The sequence below is a fragment of the Nycticebus coucang genome, chromosome 5, assembly GCF_027406575.1.
Source record: "Nycticebus coucang isolate mNycCou1 chromosome 5, mNycCou1.pri, whole genome shotgun sequence".
Taxonomy (NCBI): domain Eukaryota; kingdom Metazoa; phylum Chordata; class Mammalia; order Primates; family Lorisidae; genus Nycticebus; species Nycticebus coucang.
Window position 1 is genome coordinate 4,970,770 of NC_069784.1, and position 16,578 is coordinate 4,987,347.

Sequence of the window (16,578 nt, forward strand, 5' to 3'; positions counted from 1 at the left end):
GGCAAGCCCTCTGTAAACTGTACCATCTTTTGTAAAAATTAAATAATAAATTGATGACAACTAGATAACTACACAGATGAGTGATGGACAGATAGAAGTGGAGGAGCACAGACACGGTGTTGGCAAATACCACGGGCTCAATAAAACTTACTAGGTTTCAGCCTGAATAAAGGTGTTGTGCATAACATTAGCATTGTGCCAGCTTAGATCATTTCAAATGTAGGTTTGAAAGAAAATAAGTGTAGTTAGTTTATAGCTAACACCAGTGGTTCTGCTATTTTATCAACTATTCATTCAATCTAGATGAGAGAAATGACAATTTAGTCACAGTACAGGATCTTATGGTTAAACTGCTGACACTTTACACTCATTTCTTCCGAAGACGGCAGTGTGGGTGATAACATGGCCCTTCACATAGTCCCCAAAGAGGCCACACTCAGTAAAAATGTGTTCAGTTTGTGAGGAGAGGGGAGGGAGGGAGAGATGAGGAGAAAAGAAAGGGTGGTGAAGTTCAAAGGCAGGTCTGGACATTTCACCTGAAGGTATTAGATGATGCACTTGATTTTTTAAAAGTCCACAGCGTTTTTTATTTCAATACAGACAAAATACAACCCTTGTTTCATAAAAAAGTAACAAAATTTGATATGATATTCAATAATTTTACCGTTTATTCATTTTGCTTTTTTGTATGCTGCTGGAGAAGAAATTTTTAAAAATCTTGAATTGATACTGGTGCATCAGATGGATTTTTTTATTGCTCTGACTGAACAGTTAATCATCTAGTTTAAAAAAAATTTTTTTTTTTTTAGAGACAAGAGTCTCACTTTATCGCCCTTGGTAGAGTGCTGTGGCATCACAGCTCACAGCAACCTCCAGCTCTTGGGCTTAGGTGATTCTCTTGCCTCAGCCTCCCGATTAGCTGGGACTACAGGTGCCCGCCACAATGCCCGGCTATTTTTGTGTTACAGTTTGGCTGGGGCTGGGTTTGAACCCACCATCCTCGATATATGGGGTCCGTGCGCTAGCCACTGAGCCACAGGTGGCACCCCTAAAATTTTTTTTATTATGCTTTAAGGATGCCACTAGCTGCATTGCCCCTTTGTCTTTAAAGGCTTAGAAAAACAATTAAGTAGATTCCTGAGTTAACTAGAATTGAGACAGGAACTTTTAATTCTACGATTAGCCCACAAGGACACGAGATCTCCAAACACTAATCACATGTGTGGTATGAATACTGTCTATCCCAGTACCCTTCAGACTTCATTCCAGACCGTTCTCTACATCATTAAATCTATGTCCTATTAATTGATTCCTTGCTGTCAATATGTTGACGTTTTTCACTGTCAAAAACTTACACTGATTTTTAAATCTGGTATTATTAAATCAAAGCTCTCATAAAAATACAAAGATGTCCACTTCAGTTAAGATTCAGGCAAAGCTTTGAAGTTGGAGAAATCTCTCAGAATGTGGGTTTTTATTTTTCTCACTTTCTTCATCAATCATATCTATAAAATTCTGCTCAACTTCTTAAATATGCATTCAAAATTGCATCAAAGGAGCCATTTTAATATCCAGAGGCATAGATTATCATGATAACCCTGGTCTCCGTGGGTATGACTGACAAGAAAAATCATTAAAATAAAAACAAAAACAAGATAAAAAAATAAAGAGACAAAAAAAACCGAAGAGACAATCCAAATCAAAATATAAAATCCTCCTTCTTGGGTGGGAAGAAACACATAAACTCAGGGAAGCAGGAATTGCCATGAAATGTCCAACTTCATCCTTTCATTTTCTGTTAGAATAGAGAGAGAGAGAGAGATGTAACGAGAAGTCAAATAGGGACTTTTAAAAAAGTTGTCTATGATGTGAAGAGTAAGACATCCATGAAGTATTTTTGCCTTAGACATTCAAAACATTCTTGTTTGAAGAGATTACACGTGTTTTATAAGTAAAAGCAATTGTAAGCACATCAAATGCCCTAATAATCTAGTCATAAAAACAAGCCCCAATTGGGTGGCACCTGTGGCTCAAAGGAGTAGGGCGCCAGCCCCATATACCGGAGGTGGCGGGTTCAAACCCGGCCCCAGCCAAAAACTGCAAAAACAAACAACAATAACAACAAAAAACAAGCCCCACTTAATATATGACTATGACCTAAAAGGAAATAAGTACAAGTTGAAATAGCTGGGAAATTAATTTTTTTTCTCCTATCAAAGCAGCAAAGTATTCTGTTTATTTTAATAAATAACAGTGTGGACTAGGGTGAAGCAAATTTCATCACCCATGCATGATGAAATTTTGTCTCTATTTGGCAAAACAGTCTGACTACTGCATCTTTAAAAAACATTACAAATTATATATTATTTATTCACGAAATTCTTATGGTAAAAAGAAATTACAAATATTTTAAACATCTGCATTTCAGTCCTCTATGTAATACAGCACTATGTATTCATGGCGAAGCCACCTCTGTAAGTGAACTCTAGTGTGACTTTTGATGGACTATTGCATACATATCAAATAACTTTAAAGAGAATTTGAAAATAGTGCTTATTTATGTCAAGTAGAATAAGAACAATTTTCAAAAATGCATATTGTAAAATTATTGTAAGCATATAAAATGATATTTTTGAGTACCAAAACAGAAAAAAAAGAACCAAAAAAAAAAAAAAAAACCCACCAAAATGATGGCAAGTTTTTCCTGACTAAAGTTAGGTAAGCTGCTTTTATTTCTAATTTTCTTCATTTTCAAAGTTTCTATATAGAACATGGCTCATTTTTTTATAAGGGGGAAAAACTATAATAAGATTTACTTTAAAATTTTTAAATGTAATTACAGTGAACTGACCAGAAAAAAGATGAGAACAAAAGCATCTCCTTCCCCACCCCCGCTTCATTTGTTCCCAGGGAATCTGTATTTGTAGCAAAGTGGTGTGCGTTTATGTTCAATATTAGGGGGAAAATGTAGGACTGTTAAGGAGACTCAAGTAAAAGTTGTACTGGCCTCGTGATTTTTGAGCTTTTTTATAGAATTAACCAGCTTATTTTATCCTATGGAAAAAGTGTAGCGGCACCCTACATCTGTACTGAAAAACACATTCAGATCGTCCTGTGAAAAACAGATTTTTCTCTCAGCTACCTCAACCACGGCCAAGGAAATTGGGCTGCTTGAGTGGCCACATCTATGATAACAACTTGTACCCAACATCGCCCAAAGAATAAGATACAATAAGGATGTCGACATTCCCTTAAAATGAAGAGTTCGATTTATCTGCTAAGTCAAGTGTGTGCTCTCTTTGAAAAAATAATCAAACCTTTACACATTCCTTCTTTTAAAAAAAGGTCACAAGTGCAATAATCCTCAAGACACTTTCATTCCATTAGCCCTCCAGGTACTAGCAGAAATATTAAAAGTGTTTGAAGGAGGAAACTAAAGCGTGAAATGGGATGCGGCTGATCACGCACCATGTCACTATTATGTTCTGCTTCCTAGAATGTTCATTCATGGAAGTACATGTTTGGTACAAAATAAATCTACCAAAAGGACAGCCCAGAGTGTGCTGGTCACGTGGTGAACACACTGGACTTGATGTCTAATTAAAACAGCAGTCGCTCAGCCTGAACATGCTCTGGAGACTGTCCCCATTATGAAAACTCAGCGGTGTGCGCCTCCTTCATGGCTAAAGAGTTGATGAGTCACAAGACCAGCCTGTCTCAGAAAGCTTTTAGTTGGAGGAGATTTCAGTAGAGTTTTATAAACACCAGCTCCTCTAAGGAATTTAATTCTCCTTAATGAGATGCATATACTAAGTTTGCATTTTAATTCTTTAACCCTGCCTTTGTAGCATGAACTCAGAAGAGAACAGAGAGGTGGGGAAAGGCTGTGCTTAAGTCCAGGAGCTTCTGAATCTCACCTTTCCAAATTGTCACTCCACATCAGGGTTGAGGAGCACTGGTGGGGTAGGGAGGTGGAGCCGGATGCATAGTTGTTTGTGTGGTACCTGATCTGTGGAACAGACAGAGGGTTTCAGTGGACAGAATCATTGATTTTGAACCCTTTTGTTAAATGACACTTCCTTTAACATGTTGAAAGAAAAGCAAAACTAAAGCCCACACATTAACTCATAATGGCTGCAATTAAGCAAATAAAGATTTTTTGTTTGTTTGTTTTTCATTTGAGACAGAGTTTCACTTTGTTGCCCTCGGTAGAGTGCTGTGGCTTCACAGCTCACAGCAACCTCAAACTCTTGGGCACAAGCGATTCTCCGGCTTCAGCAGAATAGTCCCAAGTAGCTGGGACTACAGGTGCCCGCCACAGCGCCCGGCTATTTTTTAGAGACGGGGTCTTGCTTTTCCTCAGGCTGGTCACAAACCTGTGAGCTCAGGGCAATCCACCTGCCTCGGCCTCCCAGAGTGCTGGGATTACAGGTGTGAACCACCATGCCCTGCTCAAATAAAGATGTCTAGATATTATCTTCTCAAGACCATCTCACTCCTACCTCCACGCTTTGACTCACACTCATTTTCTCCTATGCTGCTATGACAAACATTATATAAGAGCAGAGCCTCTGTCCTACATGACCTCTAAGTCCCCAGAGAAGTTATCATAGCACTTGTTAAATGCTGCATAAAAACTCCCTGACCTCAGATAATAGGCAAAGGTGAATCTAATTAAAGCACTCTCCAGCCAGTTGGATAAAGGCCAAAATTCTTCACATGACCTCAAAAGCCCTGTTTAATCTGGCCGTATGCTGCATTTCCAGCTTTGTTTCAAACCTTTTGCCCTTTCACGCTTATGCCAGAGGTCCTCAAACTTTTTAAACAGGGGGCCAGTTCACTGTCCCTCAGACGGTTGGAGGGCCGGACTATAGTTAAAAAAGAAAACTATGAACAAATTCCTATGCACACTGCACATATCTTATTTCGAAGTAAAAAAAAACAAAACGGGAACAAATACAATCACACCGCCTCGTGTGGCCCGCAGGCCGTAGTTTGAGGACCCCTGAATTATTCACCATCTTTGAACATCGTGAATGGTACCATCCTCCTTTCTACCTCAGGCCCTTTGCACATGCATTTTCTTCTGCCTGGAGATTCTTCCATCTCTCCATCACCTGGATAACTGTTGTTCATTGTACAGATCTCACCTGGAAAATCACTTCCTTGGGGAACATCCTGTTCACTAGGACTGGTTCTCCACCTATGACATACACTATTTTTCTTTTCAGAAATGCATGTAGTTTGAAACTAGTATTTGTCGACATATCTAAGCAATAAGCTTCATGAGAACAGGGACCAAACCTGGTGCAGAAGTCATGGTCAGTCAGCGTTTGGGCATCAATAGATAAGCTGCATGATTGGTCCTGAGGCTCATCCCTCTGTAGCTTTCTCTAAATTACACCCTAAATTCACTGAATGTTACAGCTGAAAAAAACATTTCTTTTTTATGTATTTCTTAGTCTTTCTCCTTTAAGAAAAAAGATGAATGAAATAAATTTATTATAAGAAATTGTTACAAAAAAAGCAGAAAAAAATAAAATTCAGTGTGTCCTCAGTCTTTTTCATTGGCTTCCTAACATGCTTTTTTCTTTTCTAAAATTTAATTAGGATCATCTTAAACAGCCCGGCCATCCTAAGCGGCCTATTGTTACATCAGTTGTCCAGTCAGACGTGGAGTTTTCCACTTCTTGGCTGTTTTAAGCAAATGAAGTATTTCTGTTTTAGAAAGGCAGTGCTGCTTGCAGGGCCATAAAATATAATAACAGGTCTTCTTTGCAGTTAAAATTTGCACTATTTCAGAGCAAACAGAAAAAGTTCAGTGGTGTTTTTCACAAAAATATTATGGCTCTAGAAGAGTGGTCAGACTTAGGGAGTAAGATAAACAAGTTTTGCTATTTATACTGTGAGGCTTTCAGCGCCCCCTGTGTGCTCCTCTAAGGGAAGATTCTTCATACCTTAAAACCAATCTGGCTGGGAGAAGTCCTGCCTCAGCTGACCACTGGGCTTTTCTCCCTGCTGCTGGGCTACTCGGCACTTGTTTAGAGAGGCCGCTTTCACCAAGTAAATGCCCTTGAGCTTGTGTTATTTATTGGTTAAATTTTAGTAGCAGATGCAATTTGAATATGACATGCCTGCACAATGTCAAACAGCTGGGAAAAACAAGAATTAGAGAAGTGACATACTGCGAGCTAATTCGTGAAGAGCCAGTTCAGAAAACAGTGTGCTGCTTACCACACCGTCTGCGGAGCGCAGAGGATTCTGAGGGCTGTTCTGTGCGATCCTGTGAGGGTAAATACATGCCTTTCTACATTGTCCTGGCCCACAGAAAGTACAACCCCAAGAGTAGACCCCGACGTGGACTGCGGACGCTGGATGATAACAGCGGGTCAACATAGGGTCATCAATTGTAATGAACACCCACTCTGCAGAAGATGCTGGCAATGGGGGGGCGGGGGGGCGTGCATGTGCAGGGGCACATGGGAAATCTCTCTACCGTCTGCCTGATTCTGCCATGCACTACTCTAAAAAATAGATTCCATTTTTAAAAAATAATTGTCTATTGGACATATGATTTAAAGACTTCATTCCACTGTTTCTGACCCAAGGATCTCTTCTCTTGAATACATATTTCACATTGTTTCCAAGGGAAACCTCCATAGATCGTAAATATCTTTGAAAGTTTCCCATTGCTGAAGAATAAAGCCTCCCAGATACCAAGCTCCTTTGCATTTAATTCCATTTAATGCTTAATCCCTTTAATATGCTGATTTTCACTCATACCAGGCATAGCCCTTCTTCAGAGTGTAGGGTGGCCACGTCCTAAGGTGCCTCCTCCACACCTCAGCCTTTACCATCATCAGGATTTTCCTTCATGCTGCCCAAGGTCTTCCTGCCCCAAATAAATCCTTCTTTCCTCCTGCTTCAACTAAGTTCACAACTCTCCCGCGTTCTCCACACATTCCAGATACATGTGACAAACCTGCTGGCAAAGCTTGTTTTTTTCTCTGGATATGAGAGGCCAGGAATATGAGTATGATTTTATTTACTAAGCCATAACTCAGGATATTTTAAAAGAATTCAGTTAAGGTAGGGCCAACATGTGTGTATGTGTGGGGGGAGTCAGAGAGTGGTCTGGCCATTTAAATTTGACTCTTGAACAAAATTAATTCTTGAAGCGATTTTGGCAAGAAGATTGATGCGTGAGTGGTCACCCCACAGACACCCGAACACAGCCCACTTGTTGGGCCTTGTTTGCTGAGTTTGTGGGGAGCCTGTGGCTGTTTTTGTTTGGGCTGCGGATGCCTGGTCTGCAGCGCCACATGCCTCTGTGTGCTGAGTACTGAGCTGGTCGGTCTGTGAGGCCCCTTCCAGAAGACTCAGCTACACCACAGGGCTATAGTCACTATCCACTATGCCTTCAGAATTTCACTTTCAAATTTGTTGAGCCTCCAGCAGTTGACGACCCAAGGCATTGTGTCAAGTCGGTCGACATACGGAGGTGGCCAATGGGAGGAGGTAGGCCTGCTGTTCTGACACATACATGTGGTGCGTGTCTGGTCTATGAAAATCAGGTCCACTTAAGGCAGTGGTCAGTGCGGGGGGGCAGTCGGCTATGGAGGTTCTACTGTATGTGCAGACTTCCTTTATCTTGGAAAACAAAATACACACGAACACCTGTGCTGGGCCAATGGCTTTACCTCTTCTTAAAGTGCAGTCCAATCTCTCTAAATGATACATAATTTCTGTTTCTCCTGTTTTGTCTCCCTTCTACACAAGCGACCAAATCTATAAAGTACTTTATCATAAAGTATTAGTTCATTTCATTCTTGACCTAAGAGGAACCTGAGGCACAGATACGTTAAGTAATTTGACCAGGTTACCCACAGGTAAGTAGTAGACTTTGGGTTCAAATGCCAGCAGCCTGGTTCCAGAACATGCGTGCTAACTTCCCTACAGTCTCACTGCCTACAGCCCCCATACCTGGTTTTTAAACCTATGCTAGTAACAACCAGTCTCTTGGGAACTTTGGTGTGTGCTCTTGACCCTGGCCTTGTTGTCCTTGGGCTAGCTGCACCTTCACTGCCTGGTGCCTGCTGATATTTGTAAATGCGTCTCTTTTTTATGCAAGTATAATAAAATCTCATTAGTCTGGAATCAGCAATCATTCTAATGGCAGCTGAACTAAATTTTATATTTTTCTGATGTATAAAAAGGGGTTAACTGGTTGCATTAACAAGCAAAACATATAAGGTAGTAGGGGCAGAATTTGATCACTTCAAGAGAGTGGCCCCAAAGCCACCCTTGAATTTGCCATACATGCATACCTTTATTTACAAAATATTTTGTTACAAAATACACATTACAACATTTTACAAAAATGCCCTCTACATAGTTGCCACCTTTTTGTAAAATGAAATAATGAATATTTTGTAAATAATGTACATTTAGTTATAATTTCCCATTTTCCCTAGGTATGGCAAATTTAGGGGCATCTTTTGGGACACCCTGTATATAGATAACTTTGAAATGCAAATCCAGCCCTCTGATATCAAAGGAGTCTTCCCTGATACAGACCATAATGTGTATAATGCCCTTCTTGATGTCTGCCTTGAAAGAATTACTATAGTAGCAAAACAACCCAAATAGCAAGAAATGATAGCAAACAGCATTTAATCACACACCAGAGTGCAACGTGGTGCTGCTTGCTGTCACCTAATTTGACAGAGGTGGCCAACGTAAGGAGGTAGGTACAGTGACACTGGTATCCTCGCAATAGTACACAGATTGCAGAAGTCTTAAGAATGCAGAGAAAGGGGAAATATAAAAGTAATTGAGTGTGGCTGGGTTTTCTTAAAGAGGTATAGGACAAGAAAAGAAGGCCTGGAAGGACAGGGCGAGGCGAGAAGAAGACAGAGGTCTGCCGGAGCTGGCCCAGGAGGGCGCATCCCGCTGGCTGCAACGGGCGCTTCGCTTTTGGACTAAGATTGGCCAGGAATGGACAGTGAGTGGAGAGACCGAACTGCTACCCCATCCAAACAAATCTAAGAGTTTGACGTAATTTGGGTGAATTACAAACTGATGACTGATAGACAAAAACCTAAGCTAAGAACAAAGATCAAAAGTTAAAAAAGTCCCCGTGGGGAAAGAGCCTCCCTGACTTTCCAAGCAGAAATAGTCACTCTAGCCACAGTCTCCCACGGAACATTGTCACCCTGCTGCCACACCTGTCACACGGCCTGGCACATCAGCTCTGGAGTGGAAGCTTGGGTATCAACCCGGAAGACGTACCTCAACCAGAGACGTTCTTCATGTCATGCTGTGAAAGAGTAAATAAAGTTTTCTCTTCAAAATTCCGATCCACATTACAGAAATGAAAAGCCAGAGTTTCTAAATACATGAAAAGTCAAGCCAGCCTTTCGTGGGGGTCTCCAGAGGCAGGGAAAGTTTAGCTGTATAGCGCTTCTCTGTAAGGAAGAACAGACGGAGCTCCTTTGGCATTTGACGAAGTCTTTAGACACGGTATTTCTAAATAGTCAGTTACTCACTATTCCCCTGGGAAGGAAGTTTCTGTTTCTTCTCCAACCAGTTGCTTTTCCTTAGGAGGTACATACAGTATGCCCCTGTTTCCACTTTTTACTGAGTCTGAGTAAGTCTTTTTTCTTAAATACGTTCCTGAGACATGCCTTCTTCCTAGCTACTCTTAGTTTCTAGTCTACTCTCCACCCGCTGTGTGGTGAAAGCTCCTTCAGAAAGTGATTTTTTTTCTGTCTCTAGTCTCTGCTGCCCTCCATCCTCCATAAAACTCTACAGTTGGCCACCCGGCAGAGAAGACATCCGGTTTACCTGGACCCAGCTCCCACCAGTTATGAGTATGTGACCTGGAGCAAGTGACTTGACCTTGCTAGGCCTCGGTTTCCTCCTTGGCCAAATGCAGACAGTGGTAGTAACTACTGTTAAGAATATTAGTAGAATTAAAAGGGTTAGTGCATATGATGAGCTTAGAGCAGAACCCAACCGCGAGGCACAAGCTCAGAGAGTCTCAGCTGTCACCATGTCAGCTACATTTATTACCCCAGCCTTACCAACAGACCCTTAGGAGGGACATTCCCTGGCCCACAGCCCCCACTGAAGGGACAGCCACGGGTTGTCATATTTTGTACAAAAATTCTGCACATCCCAGATGTACCAGATTGGAAAAGGTGTGCAAACTCAAGCCACAGGTTAGCCACCAACCTGTGACTGCCCAGTCAAGGGACAGTGAGTTGACATGGAAGAGAATTCCTCTGGTGAGAATCTGAATTCTGAAATGTCAAGAAAAGAGGAAGGACCTCCGACCAGAGCTGTGAGGAGCAGGTTATGAAGTTAACAACTACACTGGCAGTGGAGAGAGAGGATGGACAGTCACAGAACACAGTATTACAAATGGAAAACACAGGTATCAAGGTTCAATCACAGTGCAGGAATGAGATTTCATTTATTCCAGTTGTTGATTCTTAGGATCCTGGTCAATCCCCTAACTCCAGCCTGCAGACTCCAGGCCATAATACTGTATTCCACGGCAATAAACCTCCTCCTGTGGGGCTAAGTGTTGGTCTATTTCTTACGTCCCAAAGAACCTGGATCACTAACCATTGCAGGCACCTTCAATGATGAGTTGGGGAATTTTTTACTTACTTTATTGATTCCAGTGCTAATAAGTCAGCTCATACCCCACCCCCCTCAGCGCACCCCTCACCCTGTTCTCCTAGTCACCCTCATTCAGAATGGGCTTCCATTCTTTTGGACATGTGCACAGACTAATTTTCTTTCAAGGGCTAGTTCAAATCCCACTTTATCTGTGAATACCCGGGTACCATGCCAGACAGACAGATCAATTTTTTTGTGGAACCTGAAGCATGTATGTTTTTCTTTAATAAAATGAATATAAAACCAGGTCCAGGGCCCAGGAAAGGGTCTGTACAAGGAGAGACTTTGAAATGCGAGTGTCCTTGGCTTCACTGTCCGTCTGTTTCTGAGATCAGCTCAGTGGAACATTTCCTGCCTGAAATTCTTCCACTAGGTATATTTGTAACTGTGTGTACGATTACACAGCCTGCTTCACGGATTACCTCGGTCTTATACCTGCTGCTTCCCACGTTGGGAACATAATTTGTGACTGGACTGCAGGATTCTCCCTCCTGGGGTCTTGGGAAGGAACACCTGATGTCTGACAGATCTACATTTGGCGGGGAAATCACCCATGGACACCACGGCTCCTGCTCAGTTAGCATCCAGCCTTCCCACCTGAGATGGTTAGCCAAGTCATTCTCCCAGTGATTGTTTTTAAAGAAAACCTGGTCATTACCCACATATGCTTTGTCAAATTGCTGGTTATTTTCCTATTATCCTTAGAATAAAAACCAAAATCTAATTCATGGCTCCCAAGACTCTTGTCCACCTCTCCACCTTCAATTCCTCTCTCTCCCTCCCTCCCTCCCCATATCAGCAGAACTAAGAAAGATAATGTCCATTTGTGGACGTCTAGGAAAGGAACAGTCAATAACATTAGCAGTTATCTCTGGTTTTAAATTCCACTGTTTTTTCACTTCCTCCTTCCCGCTCATCCCGGCCTCAGGTGAAGCTCTCAGCAAAGACTCTTACAAAAAGATGATGGGATTGTTAATTGGCTAGATTTAATCAGTCTAGAATGTAAACATACACTGCATGCCACATAAACAGAATATGTACAATGATTTTTTGTCAATTAAAAACAAAATAAATCATTTTTTAAATTTCAGATTAATATGAGGGTACAAACGATGAGGTATAAAGTTTGCATTTGTTAGGTAAGGTCCCTGTTGTAGTTGCGTCCTGCCCCCAGCAGGTGTGCCATGTACCCTTACATTGCGCCCGTTAGGTAGGGTAACTTTTTAAAAAATAGACAAAATAAGTAAAAGAGGACCTTGACGTGGGTGGAGCCCCAGAAAATAGAAAGAAAGGCTCATGGACAGGCTGGGTACCAAGCAGCATGGAGCGGGAACAAGCTAGAGAAGCAGAGCAGAGAACTGAAGGGCTGATGGGAAGCAAGGGCTGGGCCAGAGCAGGGCCTGACAGTGGGGACAGCAGGAGCTCGCTGGAGTCACTGGGTCAGAGTGGGGCCTGCCCAGGGACAGCGGGGACAGCAGGAGCTTGCTGGAGTCACTGGGTCAGAGTGGGGCCTGCCCAGGGACAGCGGGGACCGCAGGAGCTCCCTGGAGTCACTGGGTCAGAGTGGGGCCTGCCCAGGGTCAGCGGAGACAGCAGGCATTCGCTGGTCACTGGGTCAGAGTGGGGCCTGCCCAGGGACAGCAGGGACAGCAGGCGCTCGCTGGTCACTGGGTCAGAGCGGAGCCTTCCCAGGGATAGCAGAGATAGCAGGTGCTCACTGGTCACTGGGTCAGAACGGGGCCTGCCCAGGGACAGCGGGGACAGCAGGTGCTCCCTGGAGTCACTGGGTCAGAGTGGGGCCTGCCCAGGGTCAGCAGGGACAGCAGGCATTTGCTGGTCACTGGGTCAGAGTGGGGCCTGCCCAGGGACAGCAGGCGCTCGCTGGTCACTGGGTCAGAGCGGAGCCTTCCCAGGGATAGCAGAGACAGCAGGTGCTCACTGGTCACTGGGTCAGAACGGGGCCTGCCCAGGGACAGCGGGGACAGCAGGTGCTCCCTGGAGTCACTGGGTCAGAGTGGGGCCTGCTCAGGGTCAGCGGGGACAGCAGGCGCTCGCTGGTCACTGGGTTAGAGTGAGGCCTGCCCAGGGACAACCAGGACAGCAGGCGCTCCCTGGAGTCATCAGAGGACTCGGGGGCTGCACCTCACCAAGTCACCCAGAATGTATTTCGGTTCTTTTATTTCATCTTAAAGGAAAAGAACTATCTCCCTGTGGCTAGAATTGGGATCTCTGGATAGGTCAGGGTCGCCTACTAAGCTCCACGGAGGCAGGGTTTGTATAACGTTGTTTCTACTCTTGTGCCCACCTACCACAGTGCCTGGCACTAAGTATGAACTCAATAAATATTTAATGATTGATCTTCTCAAGAAGACTTTAGCTCTTTGAAATCAGGGACTGTATTGTAAACATCCTGTCAGTCCAAGGAGCCCTCCCAGAGTGACGATGCCCAGCAAGGAGCGACACTGGTCACCACCTGCCGACTGACACAGAACGCGCTTTACATGTAGAAGGGAGACTTTGGTTCTTTAAGCGTGGTGAAAAAACATGCACACCTGCTCAAATTCACAACCTGCCTTATCTTTTGCGTGCTCCCCAGCTCTAGAAAGGTAAACCATACAGAAGGAAAAACAATTACTGGCATCAACAATGCAGTCATCTGGGGCCGAGCCCTTCCCTGAACCATCTTGGCTACCTTCCGATTCCTCCGACTGGGTTGGGCTGTTCCACAGCTGCGCTTGCCCAGCTCTTGGAAATAGGAGGATACAGCCCTATCTCTGGAAGTAGACTTTAACCTGAGGCTGGTTCCTGAAAGATCCTGGGCCCCAGGGTTTTGCTGCCAGGAGCACCTGAGCTGGCCCCTCAGTGCCCACAGCCCTGGGCTGAGTGCTGAGAACCGCCGTGTATCACTCACCCTTTACCATGTGGCTTAGCTGCTGTAGACATTTGCTATGGTGGTAAGTCGTTTAAATAATGATATTGTTAGTATTAATTAAAATAACAAAATTATTTTAACTATTCAAAATCACCAATAAAACAAAAAAGGCATCCCAGAAACATATATCCTAGTCATCAACTTAAAGAACAAAAGTTCTTTAAGATGTATTTTAAGGGCCGTTAAGAATGAAGTTGCACAGTTCAGAAAAATTGGAGAGATATTTTGGTGAGACAACAAAAAATATTCTTTGAATCTTTGTAAACCTCCTGGTGTATTTTCTTGGATGGGTAACAACGTTGCCTGCAGTCCCTTCCCTGCCCTCACGGAAAACCTTCCATCATTACAGCCCCAGGAAGCTGCAGAAGCAAGTGCCAAGCCCAGCCAGAGGAAGAAACTTCGGCATGGGCTTTGCAGACACAAGTCCTTCTGGCGCTAGGAGGAAGGGACGGATAGGAAGAGGAGCAGGGCGGGTGTCACTACTTCTCCACCGTCACTACCTCAGCATCAAAACCCAGATGCGGGGACAAGAGTAGAAACCCCCAAAAGAAAGACGGAATAGCCACCAGCCATTGAGTTCACAGGCTCAAGGAGCCTCTCTGTACGTGCGTGTGGGTGTGAAAGAGTCCAGTCCAGCCTCCTGCTCCCCTGAGGATTATGGACCACCGCACCCAGCTGGGTGCTGGAGGGGCTGCCATGGGGTGCTGTGATTGAAGCCAAGGAGATTCCCTGGCAGAGACAGCAGTTCCTATGAAATGAGAGCCACAGTGATGTCTGGGGGAAGGAGGTGGCTGCACCTCCAGCGTCTGCTGCACCAGCAAGAGGTCAGTGGATGAGCAAACTGTTCCCAGGTTTCCTGAGCTCTGAAATCAAAACAGATGCCAGTGGCTGTTCAGAAACTGGGCAAGAAAAAAAAAATTCAAGTCAGGGCAGGCCAGGGAAGACCTGAAGGGCAGGATCAAAACCTGCATGTGGATGAGATGTCGCCTGTCACCTGCCCCCGTTACCCTGAGGGGATGCCAGCTTGTCACCTGCCCCCTATTACCCTGAGGGGATGCCAGTTCCCTCCTTCACACAGATGCCATCTTGGGAGATGGGATTGGGAGAAAACATGAAAGACGGGACACTTGCCTCAAACAGACTGAGTTAACATAAATAGAGAAAAAAACCAGATGAGCAATACACTTTCAAATGCAAGTTTAGGAACCTGTCTCTCCCACCTCCTGCCCCAGTCAGCAAAGAACAAGAATCTGTGAGGAAGTTTTGTTCTACATAGAAAATTTAAAAACAGACATTTTTAAATACCTAAAATTGTATCATTTAATAATTACTATTACTGTGTTACTACATAGGTTTTAGATCGTATAACTGTCACCCCAGCTATTAGCAAAAATAGAAACTCAAAGAACCAGGAAGTCGCAATGGCATTAAATAAATATGGTCATCCCCTGTATGATGCAATTTATGAATATTTGCCTTTTCTTTTCCAGTTCGATGTCTTATAAAGGACTGGGTGACCAGAAAGGAAACTGACACAGTGCCCAAGATGACTAATAAGAGAAGGCCTTCCTAATTCCAGACCAGTCAGGAATATATGTCTAAAGACAAATTAAGTCTAATAAAAGGTACAAGTTAAGTTCTGCTGTATAATGATAACAGGAGAGAGTCAATTAAGGGTCTCACTGCAATTTTACCTACAGTTGGTACAAGGGAAGTCACAGGAAATATAGCTGAGATAAAAAGAAAATAATCAAATGCCCCAGTGTACTGCCACATCAACAGTTGAGAAGGATCAAATAAGATTAAAGACTCTCATAAACATGTGATTGTCCTGGGTAATGAATTCTGTGATAAACAATCCTCACTCTGTGGGTCAAGGCTGATGTGATTCTTTTCTACACACTGCAGCATTCGGAAAGGTTTCCTTGTCCCTAAACGCTGCAGGTGTGGTCACCGTCTGGGCAAAAACCCTGGTCCCCCGTGCACAGGGATAGTCCACAACAATCCCATTAAACCACAGCTGCTTTACCAAGTCATGGGGATAATGATTGGAGACTAGCAGAAGCTGTAAAGGGTCCTTTATATATGCAATAAATAAATTCAGCAGAATAGTGAAGGTCAGCTCAATTTATCATTCATTAATTACGTATCTTCTATGGGTCAGACACTCGGCTGTGCATTAAAAAAATCTTGACTCATCATCAGTAAAAATGTTACGAACTGTACATGATTAAACAGTGCTGACCATGTAGTGTAGACTGTAGGTATTTAGTGATTGTGAGGCACCTACATGAGAGATGCAGTCCCACTTCTCTAAGCAAGCAGAGCATCAGAATAAAATCGACAAAAGCCCCATTAGCTACAATACGGCCATTTGGAATTAGATCTTATAGGAAAGTGGTTAAAAAGCCAATTGCATAGCTTTAAATACAGCAAATTGTTTATTATTGATCCTCATGTCCTTTGTAATATAACAACTATGATCCTCAGGCAAAACCTTGATAAATTCTCTTACATAAAAATAAACCCTTGCAGCGGAAGGACATTAACAAGTTATGAAATACAGGTACATAACATAAGGGGCCGTCCTTCGACGGTGGCAGGGATTGCCAGCTGCTTCCTAGCAGCCACTCTCCCCCTGTGTATAGCCAGGCTCTGATCATTAGCTGGGCACCAATTAAGACACTGCATTTCCGGACCCTTTCCCAGTAAGTTATCACCATGTGACTCAATCTGGCCAATGATTTGAAGCAGAAGTGATGAGACTTCTGGACAGTCTCCTTAAAGGGAAGAAGCACACTCTTCTTTATTTACTTCTTCTTCCTTCCTGCTGACCAGAAGGCAGATTAATGGCTGGGGCTCAAGCAGCCGTGTTGTGCTATGAGACAGTAACCATGACAGCTGGAAATAGCTTCAGTCTCTGATAACCAGGAGGCAGTTCATCCCTGTACTGCCTA

The 16,578-nt window shown here is 43.4% G+C and overlaps 1 protein-coding gene across 2 annotated transcripts in view; it reads right to left on the minus strand.

Annotated features, from left to right (window-relative positions):
- Window positions 1–648: 648 nt before the first annotated feature.
- PTGER3 (prostaglandin E receptor 3) overlaps window positions 649–16,578 on the minus strand; it is a 70,461-nt gene continuing 54,531 nt past the window's right edge. For both annotated transcript variants that reach the window (XM_053592078.1, XM_053592077.1), the window contains 2 exons: window positions 3,918–4,009; window positions 649–1,795 (listed from right to left, as the gene is read on the minus strand). In XM_053592078.1, coding sequence (XP_053448053.1) covers window positions 1,789–1,795; window positions 3,918–4,009 — 99 coding nt within the window. In that variant the 3' untranslated portion in view covers window positions 649–1,788. The remainder of the gene's footprint in view (window positions 1,796–3,917; window positions 4,010–16,578) is intronic.